Genomic DNA, 12,714 nt, shown 5'->3' with positions numbered 1-12,714 from the left:
TTGATTCTCTGGGGGGATGACTTAGGAGTTCACTGCTTTATTTTTGTATGAGCTGATGGACTTTAATTCTCATCCTGATCTTTTGGTACTAGTGTGGAACATTTGGACCATGGTGCAGCCCCCCCCCCCCCCCCCCCCCCGGCAGCTCCTTCTGCCACAATTTGATAAAGGTTGTGCAGTTACAAATATCATGCAAGGGTTTAGGTGTTCAAGGAGGCCAGACAAAACACTAATAGCAGCAGATTACAAGTAGTACAGGACATGTTTCATAAGCTGCTCCCTTTTTTTGCAAGTATGTATGCAAAGGGATCAAATTTACTGTGGGGTGGTGATCTTTACAATACCTGCCTGGAAACTGACATTTAGATTGACTGGCCATATTAGATTTCACTATTTTATCTTCCCATGAAGCAGATTAGGCTAAAATTACTCCATTAAAATTTAAATGCCAAGAGCATACCGGGGCATTCATAATAGAGGGAGGTTTTGCTGCACATATGGCCACTAACTCTGCAATTTCTCACCTCAGTACATTTATGCATCTTATCAAACTCCTATAGGCGAGCCCTTGCTCCTAATGACCTGGAAAGTGCTTTTACATTCCCGAAACCTAGTTAATTTGTAACCTGTCTGAATTTTCTTCACTGCCATACCACTAGCTGCAGGTCAAAAACCCATATTTCACTAAACTCAGGCTGAGGCTACAATCTGCCAAAACAGATTTAATACACATTAAGTGGATAAGTGAACAGAAGCAGCAATGGAATTGGGACAAGCTTAACGAACCATCCTCATGAGAAAAAAAACTAAGTTAGGATAAACTGCAATGCAAGCTGGTCCAGACACAATATCCTCTCGTGTTAGCCTTTACATAACCTTGATGCTAGTATTTCATATGCTATACATGACGCATATTCTGTGACGTGTGTGGGCTAACTTAATATGCATCTAACACAATTTGCCATTGTATAATTATAGCATTCTTAACACCAAAAAATGATGTACCAAACTGCTGTAGTCACAAAGGACTACGTGCATGCCTAACAGCAGACGTGTGTGCAATAGAGCTCAGCAATCCCACAACCAATTAATCAGAAAATCCCCAAAAACTTGCCACATCCAGTTGTGAAAGAGAAGTTTCTACCTTAATCCCCATCCTCAATGATGGATGTGCCCAGCATATTGGTGCAAAAGACAAGGCGAAAACATTTGCAACCAAACACTAGATACAGCAAAGGGTCTACCGGCTGACAATATGCTTGCAGAAGACTTGTGCTCCAGAGCACATCTGTGGTCAAGCCATTCCAGTACAGCTGTGACACTGTGCACAATGGAAGGAACTTGCTAAATCCTGGTCTGTTTCTTGTTTAATGCCAGTCCTGCTGGCTAGTTTTAAAATGACAGACTTTTGATTTTGAACTGAAACCCCACTATTGCAAGCTGCTACGTGGACTGATCCAGCAGATCCCCTCGGATTTAGTCTGCTCTGTGGCATAACCTGTGATGTCATGTTGATGGACTTGGCAAGCAGCCTATCAGCTGGTTTGAAATCTGGGCCTTGGGACAGATTCTCGTTTGGGATTGGTGGAGCTTTTCAGAAAATTCTGGAACAGGCGAAGCCAGTCCCATTTTGTTAGTTGTGTGAGAAAGATTCAGTTTAATCCTCTGTCTGAATGGCTGGGAAAATGTCTGAAACTCTCTTCATAATACAACCAGAATCTCTGCACAGAGACCAGGCAACAGCCTCCCCGAACAGGTGCCGGAATGTGGTGACTAGGGGCTTTTCACAAACTTCATTTGAAGCCTACTCATGACAAGCGATTTTCATTTCATTTTTCAGTTGCAAGGCAGAGTGGATGTAAAATCTGCTGTTAACCCTCAGATGGAAAACTCCAGTAATGTCCCAGGGAGACTGAGTCCATCTGGTGGTCACATGATAGAATTGCACAGACCTGAATCTCCTGTGTGAAGGCTATTCTCCAGAGGAAGACCTACAATCTGGGCATTCTAATGGATGGTGGTCCTTAAAAGATCCAAACTCGGGGGTGGCAAGGTGGCGCAGTGGTTAGCACTGCTGCCTACAGCGCTGAGGACCTGGTTCTATCCTGGCCCTGGGTCACTTTCCGTGTGGAGTTTGCACATTCTCCCTGTGTCTGCGTGGGTTTCCCCCCCCCACAAACCAAAGATGTGCAGGTTAGGTGGATTGGCCATGCTAAATTGCCCCTTAATTAGAAAAGAAAATAATTGGGTACTCTAAATTATTTTTTTTAAAAAGATCCAAACTCACTGATGGTTTGCGACACCTCGCATTCTGAAGACATCACCGCCTACAAGGATCTCACCCTCAGCTGCGAAGATCCTCACATTTCTCATACCCTTTTAATCTCTTCCCTGCCCCCAACTGAATGTTGGTCTTGTCTGTGTGTGGGTGGAGGGTGTGTGTGTTTGGGTAGAGAGTGAGACAGAGTTTTGAGAATAGTAGGACATTATTCCATTATGTGTTCATCTTTTACTCGTTATAAATAAAGTTTGTTAATGTTTTACTTATAAATCTGGTACCTATAACTCATTGGAGCAGTCACGGGTTAAAATCTCTGGAAAATACACAAATTATTGGTTAATTCGCGTATGTTGGTTCTGTGGGGCTGAAACTGACCGCGCACTCGTCCAGGGTGCCGTAACAACAAAAAAGAAATCCAATCTGGACACTTACCAGGTCCTCACACTTCTTCCAATCAAGCAGTGCTTGTGGACCTCACAGTACTGTGAATTCAGCCAGGGCCACTCAGCTCCTGACCTAGACAGCCTTGGTCTAAACATGGACAAATCTGAACTCAAAAGAGGTGAGGCGAGAGTGACTGTCTTTAATATCAAGGTAGTATTTGTCCCAATGTGGCTCACCCCTGGTTGCAGTCGTACCTAGCACAAAGGATGTGTGTGGTTGTTGGATGTCAATCATTTATTCCCAGGACATTACTGCAAGAGTTCCTCAAGGCCATGTGCAAGGTCCACCAACTTCCCAACAAGACCTAGACAAATTTCATTTGCCAGGCAATGACCATCTTCAAAAAGAGAAAACTACCATCTTGCCTTGACATTCAACGGCATTTCTATCACTAACATATCCTGGGGGTGGCATTGATCAGAATCTTAACAGGACCATCAATAAAAATACTGCAGTTACAAGCACAGGCCAGAGAGGCTGCAAGCAATCCACCCCGACTCCTCAAACCCTTTCCAATATCCACAAGTCAGGAGTGTGATGGAATACTCTACATGTGCATGGTGAGTGCAGCTCCAACAACACAAGAGACTTTACCATCCACGGCAGAGCTGTACCCCATTCACTCCTTTAAACATCTACTCTTTTCACCACTGGAGTACAGTGGCAGTAAGAGTACCATATACCAAGATGTATTATTGCATTAACTCACCAAGCCTCCTTCGGCAACACCTTCCAAACCCACAGCAGAAGTATGAGAACCACCATCTGCAAGTACCCGTCCAAGCCACAAACCACCTTGACTTGGAACTATATTAAGGTTTCCTCACAGTTGCTGGTCCAAATTCTGAAACTCCCTTCTATCAGCACTGTCGGTTTAGCTACACCAGATGGTCTGTAGCAGTTCAACACAGGCAATTAAGGATGAAAAGCAATCATTGGCAAAGAACAAAGAAAAACAGTTGCTTAGATGCTGTGTACTTAGTCTTTTTGAAATGCATAGACTCTTTAGTACAATAATTTTTAATTCAATAGTACTTCATGCAGAACATTCTGGATTGGCATTTCAAGTCATTGCTTAACTCACAAGTTTGATTCATGCCCATCTCCTCTCATTATCCTTCCAAACACATCACTGTTGAGTCACATCAATTATATGCTTCATTTTTAAACACAACAATGATGTTCCAGCTAATCAATGGTTCACTTATTTGCCTGTACTTGGCCAGTTTGTCCTTAGATTCAACAGGATCTCAACATCTTGTGGGGCCAGTTTATAAACTCCAATTTCATTCAAAGCTGCGATTGCAGTGGGTTGTTCAGAGTAGGCAACTGCATCAGTCATTTTGCCAGAAGCAGTCTGTAGCACTTCTCGTAACAACAGTGCTGATCCCACATTCAGATTCAGGATGACACAAGCTTCTTTCACTCTGAAGGAAAAAAAAAATAAGTCTGAGAACGTTTCATCTCATTCAGTATTCTACTAATTATAAATGTTTCATTGATACTGAATTTTTACACAATTGACAATTATTTCAGACAAGTAAAAATAAAACTCCAGATGACAAAAGCCCATATGACTGATATTTATATAATTACAAAATACATGAGAATGTATAGACAATTTGTAGAAACAATAAGCCAATAATAATGTGGAGCTTTTAAACTAACAGTGGTCAAGTTGAAAAGGTATTGTTAAAATATGGAGGCTATGCAAAAAGAACTATAATAAAATTCAGGCAAAATATAGACAAGAAAAACAATTTATCAAAAGTAGAGAGTAAAAATGTATGGTGTATGAAAAAGATTAGTTATCAATAAAGATAATTATATGGGTCAATTATAAACCTATTATGAGGATTGATGGCAACCTGACAGGTAAGAATAAAACTGGTTTCATTAAATAAATAACAGCATAGTAATTTTTTTGTATGCAACGTTAATCTGAAGCATATATACAGGGATACTTAGTTATTTTGTTTAAAATATTTTTCTTTAAAATAGTCAAATAAATATATTGATATGAAATTGCTGAATGCAATACTTGAGAGAGAATGATCGAGTATTCTGTCTCATCAAAGGAAGGTGAGAGAAGGACGTCATGAGTGTTTACGCAGAATGTGGGGGACAAAAAATGGTGGATATATATATTAAAATGTTAGGGCACCAGAGAGGAGGAGCGACTGGATGTTCTCAGTTTGGCGAGATATAATCAGTAGTATGCCTTAGGAGCTCTCAATTTCAATATGCATAAATGACAAGGTGCATCAATGTTAGCAGAATCTGCTGATCACAAGAAATTAGGAAGAACTTAGAAGAACCAATGCAAAGAGATAGAATTAGCAGATAGGTGTCATAAATCTTTACAGGACTGCAAGTGTCGGGGGGAGGGGGAGAGGTAGAAAATGGATAAGACCACTGGAGAAGAGTCTGCTCCACCATTCAATCATGGCAGATCTGTTTCATCGCTTCTCAACCTTTTGGCTAAGATCAAGCCTTTCAGCTCAGATCTAGTATGCCTCTCTTGTGGGGACCATGAGTTGGATTCAGTTTGAGTTTGGATTGGTTTTTGGAGCAGGCAGGGAGCTGGATGGGGGGTTTGCCCCTGGCCACACTCTGAGCTCTGGCTTTGTAACTCAGAAAAAGTAAAAAAAATAAATGGCTGATCTGTTTCTCATCTCCATTCTGCCTTCTCCCCTTAACCTCCAATCTCCTTATTAATCAAGAGCCTGCCTTCTCCCTGTAACCCAATTAATCAAGAACCTATCTATCTCTGTCTTAAAGGCACTCGGTTGTCTTGGCCTCCACAGCCTTCTGCGGAAATTAGTTCCACAGATTCACCACCCTCTGGATGAAGAAATTCCTCTCATCTTCGTTTTAAAGGATCATCCCTTCAATCTGAGGCTGTGCCTTCAGGTTCTAGTTTATCCCTACTAGTGGAGATATATTCTCCACATCCACTCTATCTAGGGTCTCAGTATTCTGTAAGTTCTAATGACATCCCCCCCTCATCCTTCCAAACTCCATTGAGTAGACCTAGAGTCCTCAACCGCTCCTCATATGACAAGCACTTCATTCCGGGGATCATTCTTGTGAACCTCATCTAGACCCCCTCCAAGGCCAGCTTCCTTCCTTAGAAATGGGGCACCAAAACTGCTCACAATACTCCAAATGAAGCTGACCAGAGCCGTATACAGCCTCAGCAGTACATCCCTGCTCTTGTATTCTAGCCTCTCAAAATGAATGCTAACATTCAGAGGGGCTGTTTAGCTTGGGGCTAAATCGCTGGCTTTGAAAGCAGACCAAGGCAGGCCAGCAGCACGGTTCAATTCCCGTAACAGCCTCCCCGAACAGGCGCCGGAATGTGGCGACTAGGGGCTTTTCACAGTAACTTCATTGAAGCCTACTCGTGACAATAAGCGATTTTCAAATTTTCATTTCAACATTGCATTTGCCTTCCTGTCAACTGAACCTGCACGTTAACCTTAAGAGAATCCTGAAGTAGGACTCCCAAGTCCCTTTGTGCTTCAGATTTCCGCAGCCTTTACCCATTCAGAAAATGGAGTCTATGCCTTTATCCTTTCTACCAACATTCATAACCTCTTACTTTTACACATTGTAATCCACCTGCCACGTCTTAGCCCACTCTCCGAGCCTGTCCAAGCCCTTCTGCAGTCTCACCACTTCCTCAACACTACTTGTTCCTCTACATATCTGCAGCATCTGTAAACTTAGCGACACTGCTTTTAGTTAATTATTCCAGATCGTTAATGTATAGCATGAATAGTTTGGGCCCAATACTGACCTCTGCAGAACACCACTATTCACTGGCTGCCATCCTGAAAAAGATCCCTTTATCCCCACTTTCTGCCAGTCAGCCAATCCTCTATCCATGCCAGTACCATGCCCTAACACCATGGGCACTTATTTAACAGCCTCCTATATGGCACTTTGTCAAATGGATCATGTCCACTGACTCTCCTTTGTCTAATTTCCTCAAAGAATTCTAACAGATTTGTCATGCATGACCTCCCCTTGACAAAGCCATGCCGACTCAGCCATGCACTTCCCAAGTACTCTGCCATCTCATTCTTAATAATGGACTCTAAAGTTAGCCTGACCGAAGTCAGGCTAATCGGTTGATAATTTCCCGTCTTCGGACTCCTTCCCTTCTAAACAGGGGTGTTACATTAGCCATTTTCCAATTCTCTGGGACTCTCCCTGACTTCAGTTATTCCTGAAAGATCACCACCAATGCCTCCACAATTTGCTCAGCTATCTCCTTCAGGACCCTGAGGTGTAGTCCATCCAATTCATATGATTTATCCACCCTCAGACCTTTCAGCTTCCCCAGAACCTTCTCCTTAGTGAAGGCCACTGCACTAACCTCCAACCCCTGATTCTCTTGAAGTTCTGGTATCCCACTCATCTTCTACTGTGAAGGCTGATGCAAAGTTCCTATTCAATTCCACGGCTATTTCTTTGTTTTCCATTACTACTTCACCAGTCTCATTTTCCAGTGGTCCAATATCCATTCTTGCCTCTATCTTTTATATATTGAAAACAACTCTTGCAATCTTCTTTTATATTGCTAGCTTACACTCATATTTCACCTTCTCCCCACCTTAATGGTTTTTTGTGTCCTCTGCTTGCTTTTAAAGGCTTCCCAATAATCTTCGGCAGCACGGTGGTTAGCACAGTTGCTTCACAGCTCCAGGGTCGTTAGGTGGATTGGCCATAATAAAATTGCCCTCACTGTCCAAAAAGGTTAGGTGGGGTTACTGGGTTACAGGATAGGGTGGAGGTGTGGGCTTAAGTGGGGTGCTCTTTTCAAGGGCTGCTGCAGACTCGATCGGCCAAATGGCCTCCTTCTGCTCTGTAAATTCTATGATTATATGTTTTTTCTTTTGTTTTATGCTGTCCTGGACTTCCCTGGTCAGCCTCGGTTGCCTTGTCCTCCCCTTAGCATGTTACCTCCTCCTTGGGATGAATTTCTGTTGTTCCTTCTGAATAAACCCCCCACCCCCCAAAAAGAAAACCTCCTGCCATTGCTGTTCCACTGTCTTCCCTGCTAGGCTCCCCTTCCAATCAAATCTGGCCAGCTCCTCCCTCATGTCTTTGCAGTAACATTTACTAAATTGTAACACTGTTACATCTGATTCCAGTTTCTCCCTCTAACTGCAGGCTAAATGCCATCATATTGTGATAAATGGGATTCTAGGTTTAATATCTTGCAGCGTTGGGTACCACATTATAGAAATAATCTGAGAGTCATGGGGTGGTGGTGATGCAGTGGTGCTTTCACTGGACTACAAATCCTGAGACCCAGGGCAATGCTCTGGGGACCATGGCAGATGGTGGAATCGGAATTCACGAAAAGTCTGAAATTAAAAGCTGAATGTTGACCATGAAACCACTGCTGGGGTGATACTGTGGCACAGTGGTTAGCACTGCTGCCTCACAGCGGCAGAGACTTGGGTTCGATTCCGACCTCGGGTGACTGTGGAGTTTGCAAATTCTTCCCGTGTCTGCGTGGGTTTCCTCCCACAGTCCAACATGTGCAGGTTAGGTGGACTGGCCATGTTAAACTGCTCCTAGGTAGGGGTGTGGGGATAGGGTGGGGGATTGGGCCTAGGTAGAGTGCACTTTCAGAGGTGCAGGCTCGACGATCCGAATGGCCTCCTTCTGTACTGTGGGGATTCTATGTTCAACATTTTGTTGGGTCAATTAGTGAAAGATACTTCTATTGGTCTATAAATTAATGAAATTAATAACAAGGGAACATTAAATTAGGATTAGTGGCTAAAGGAAATAGATGGAGATTTTGTTTTAAATATACATGGTTATTGAAAATTAGAACACATTACACTGAGTAGCCATTGAATCAGATTCTATCTTTAATAGGGAGTTAGATGAATATTTAAGGAAAGATATGGCAGAAGATAGCAGTAGATGACTCTAACTTGCAGCTTGCACATGCATGATAGGCTAAATTGGCCTCCTTTGCCCAAACGTTTGCTTTTAAATGGCACTTATGTACAAGCTTTCAAATACTTTGTCAGCACATTTAATTTTAAAGTTGCAGCGCTATGTCTCAATAATCTCAAAAGAGCAGAATGTGATTATTTTATTTTAATAATTCTACATTAATTTAGCATTTAATCGAAGTCCTACTCTCACTCAAACTGATGACCTGTTTATGCTGGATTCTGCATTAAGCAATAACATTTCTTAAACATACAGTACTATCAACTGAAGCTGCCAGGGAATATTCGGTACACGCTCAGTATACATACTGCTTGAAGTAGTTTTCTGGTCTTTTGCAATAGTGGGCAAACAGGGGAAAAAGATTCCGAGTCATGTCAAACTGCAGCTGTGCGGATCCACCTTCGTTGAAGTGATTTGCCAATATAATCTATGCAATTGAAAGTAAAAGCGAAACAATTAAAAAACTGACTGTCAATAATAGCTGTAGCATTAGTAGGCACTTATATTCAAATCTTAAAGGGACAACATATTATTCAACTCCAAAACATTAGCTCAGTCCATGCCACAAAATTAGAGCAGTAAATTTAATCGACATTATATTTCTTCATATACAGTTTGTACGCCGTTATCAGTCAACTGGAAAATTATGTCGTAATTGATAAACAGGGAGCAAGTGATAACTTGTTCTTTCAGCCCAGTGATCAACTGAAAGCAGCTTCTCTCCAATGGCTTTAAGAGTCCTATGTAAATTAGTATCAACACTCAATATGATTAAAAACCACTCATAATTTGCACATTTGGCAATTTCATCAAGTTATAAAGAAATTATATGGCAATGTGCATTAGAATATGTGCAAAGTGCAAATTTGTTGGTGCAGTACCAATTAGGCTCAGTAGAACAGCTTTTATTTATATAGCTCCTTTTTGAAGTAATAAAACATCCAAGGTGCTTCAAATGAGCAATAATAAACAAAATATGACACCAAGCCACATAAGGAAAGATCAGGTCAGCTCATCAAAGGGGTCAGAGGTAAATTTTAAGGACTGTCCTACAAGAAAGGTGAGGTAGAGAGACAAGAGAGGTGTTTAGGGAGGGTATTGCAGAGATTAGAACTAGGGAGCTGAAGGCGTGCCCATCATTGGTGGAGTGCTCAGAGGCCAGAATTAGATGAGTGCAAATATCTGAGGATTGTGGAGTTGGGGCATTTCCTCTCCCCCCCCCCCCCCCCCCCCCAAATCTCCTCTTGCCTTCTGAAGACCTTTGAGGATGAAAAACCTCATGCTGTTCCACTTGATTGCTTCCCACCAGAGGTTGTCCCACCTAGACAGTGAGGGACAAGTCCATGGTGGGAATTAAAAACAAGGATGAACATTTGAAAATCAAGCCTTTGCTTGACTGGGAACCAAGGAGGCCAGCGAACACTGGGTGATTAAGTAAATGAGCTTGGGCAAGTTAAAACATGGGCAGCAGAGATTTGGAAGACCTTAAATTTAAACATGTTAAGAGTGAGACATCAGTCAAGGATTTGTTGGAATAAAAGGCATGAAAGAAGATTTCAGCAGCGGGTGAACTGAGACAAGGGTGAAGTTAAGGAGGTGGAAATAGGGGGCAGTAGTTTTTTAAAATTATTTTATGTGGTGCTCAGCCAGCATTTAATTCCTGTACCTAAAGCCCTCGAGAAGGTGGTGGTGAGGTGCCTTGAACTGCTGCACTCCATTTGTAGGTGCTGTTAGGAAGGGAGTTCCAAGATGTTGACCCAGCAACAGTGAAGGAACGGCGATATAGTTCCAAGTCCAGATGGTGTGTGGCTTAGAGGGGAACTTGCAAGTGGTGTTACCATGCATTTGCTGTCCTTTGTCTTTGAGGTGGTAGAGGTGGCAGGTTTAGAAGGTGCTGTCGAAGGAACCTTTGTAAGTTAGTGATGGCGTACAGGGATGTTGGGAGCTCATCTTAGACTCAAATACAATACCAAGATTGTGAGCAGACTCCTTTCGTCTCAGTCTGTTGTCAGGAAGAGGGATGGATTCAGTAACTAGGGAACAGAATTTGGAGCAGGAAATAAAATGAATGGTTTAAGTATTCCCAATGTTTTATTGAAGGAAATTTCTTGTCATCTAGTACTAGAAGTTCGGTAAGCAATCTGATAATTTAGCAACAATGGAAGAATAGAGAGGGAGGGATGGTGGTGAGGGAGAGCTGTGTGTCATCAGAGTACCTGTCCAAACTGACACTGTGATTGCAGATGATGCTGCCAGGGCCAGCATGTACATGGGAAATGGGAGGGAGCCAAGAACAGATCCCTGAGGCAGTCAGTAGAGGTAATGGTGCAGGAATAAGGCAGAAGCCACCATAAATGATACATTGGTTATAATAGATAGGTAAGACCAGAAATTGATGAGAACAGAAATTAGTGAGAACAGTCGCTCCCAACAGGACAACAGTGGACAGACGGTGGAGATGGATGGTGGGTCAGATGAACATACATACAACACAGAATTTTTGTTTCAAATTAAGGGACAATTTGGCATGGCCAATCTACTTACCCTCCGCATAATTTTGGGTTATGGGGGTGAGACCCATGCAGACACAGGGAGAATGTGCAAACTCCACATGAACAGTGACCCAGGGCTTGAGATCGAACCAGGTCCTCAACAGTGCAGAAGGAGGCCATTCAGTCCATCGAGTCTGCACCGACCCACTTAAGCCCTCGCTTTCACCCTATCCCCATAATCCAATAACCCCTCCTAACTTTTTTGGACACCAAGGGCAATTTAGCATGGCCAATCCAACTAACCTGCACGTCCTTGGACTGTGGGAGGAAACCAGAGCACCCGGAGGAAACCCACGCAGACATGGGGAGAACGTGCAGACTCCGCACAATGACCCAGCGGGAAATCAAACCTGGGACCCTGGTGCTGTTAAGCCACAGTGCTAGCCACTTGTGCTACCGTGCTGCCCAAAGGCTCTGGTCTGACCCAATTTGGAGTATTGTGAGAAGTTTTGGGTCCTGTATCGGAGGAAGGATGTGCTGGCCTTGGAAAGGGTCCAGAGGAGGTTCACAAGAATGACCCCTGGAATGAAGAACTTGTCATATGAGGAACGGTCTGGGTCTGAACTCTTGGAGTTTAGAAGGATGAGGGGGGATCTTATTGAAACTTACAGGATATTGCGACGCCTGGATAGAGTGGATGTGGAGAGGATGTTTCCACTTGTAGGAAAAACTAGAACCAGAGGACACCATCTCAGGCTAAAGGGATGATCCTTTAAAACAGAAATGAGGAGAAATTTCTTCAGCCAGAGGGCGATGAATCCGTGGAACTCTTTGCCGCAGAAGACTGTGGAGGCTAAATTATTGAGTGTCTTTAAGACAGAGATAGCTCGGTTATTGATTAATAAGGGGATCAGGGGTCATGGGGAGAAGGCAGGAGAATGGGGATGAGACAATATCAGCCATGATTGAAAGGCGGAGCAGACTCGATGGGCCGAGTGGCCTAATTCTGCTCCTATGGCTTATGGTCTTATGGGTTGAGGGTGACAGTCAAGGAATTTGGTGGGGAAAGAGGAGTTGGAGACGAGATGGTAGTTTGCAAGGATGCTGGGGTCAAGAATTTATTTTTTATTAATAAGCATTTTATTGAGGTATTTTTGGTATAACAACAAAATAAACAATGTACATGAAACTATAAACATAGTGCAAAAGCCGTCCCCCTCCCTTACAGGTCCCACCTTTACTAACCCCCACTCTAAGCTAAACTAACCCCCCCCCCCCCACCCACCCCCCCACCCCCCGTTCTGCTGACGATTAATTTTCTGCGAAGAAGTCGACGAATGGTTGCCACCTCCAGGCGAACCCTAACATTGACCCTCTCAAGGCGAACTTGATTTTTTCCAAACAGAGAAAGCTAGCCATGTCCGATAGCCAGGTCTCTGACTTCAGGGGCTTTGAGTCCCTCCATGCTAATAGTATCCGTCTCCGGGCTACCAGGGAAGCAAAGGCCAGAAC

General features: G+C 43.2%; 1 protein-coding gene across 2 annotated transcripts in view; it reads right to left on the bottom strand.

The window, feature by feature from the left end:
* Positions 1-3,688: 3,688 nt before the first annotated feature.
* The window catches only part of rint1 (RAD50 interactor 1), a 62,269-nt gene continuing 53,243 nt past the window's right edge, over positions 3,689-12,714 (bottom strand). Inside the window, exons 12-13 of one of the 2 annotated variants that reach the window (XM_038811599.1) lie at positions 9,019-9,137; positions 3,689-4,152 (exon numbers count right to left, since the gene is read on the bottom strand). In XM_038811599.1, the coding sequence (XP_038667527.1) occupies positions 3,930-4,152; positions 9,019-9,137 (342 nt within the window). In that variant the 3' untranslated portion in view covers positions 3,689-3,929. The remainder of the gene's footprint in view (positions 4,153-9,018; positions 9,138-12,714) is intronic. The other variant, XM_038811601.1, reaches the window with a different exon arrangement.

The sequence above is a fragment of the Scyliorhinus canicula genome, chromosome 11, assembly GCF_902713615.1.
Source record: "Scyliorhinus canicula chromosome 11, sScyCan1.1, whole genome shotgun sequence".
NCBI lineage: Eukaryota > Metazoa > Chordata > Chondrichthyes > Carcharhiniformes > Scyliorhinidae > Scyliorhinus > Scyliorhinus canicula.
This window is presented reverse-complemented; position numbering and strand designations above follow the sequence as displayed.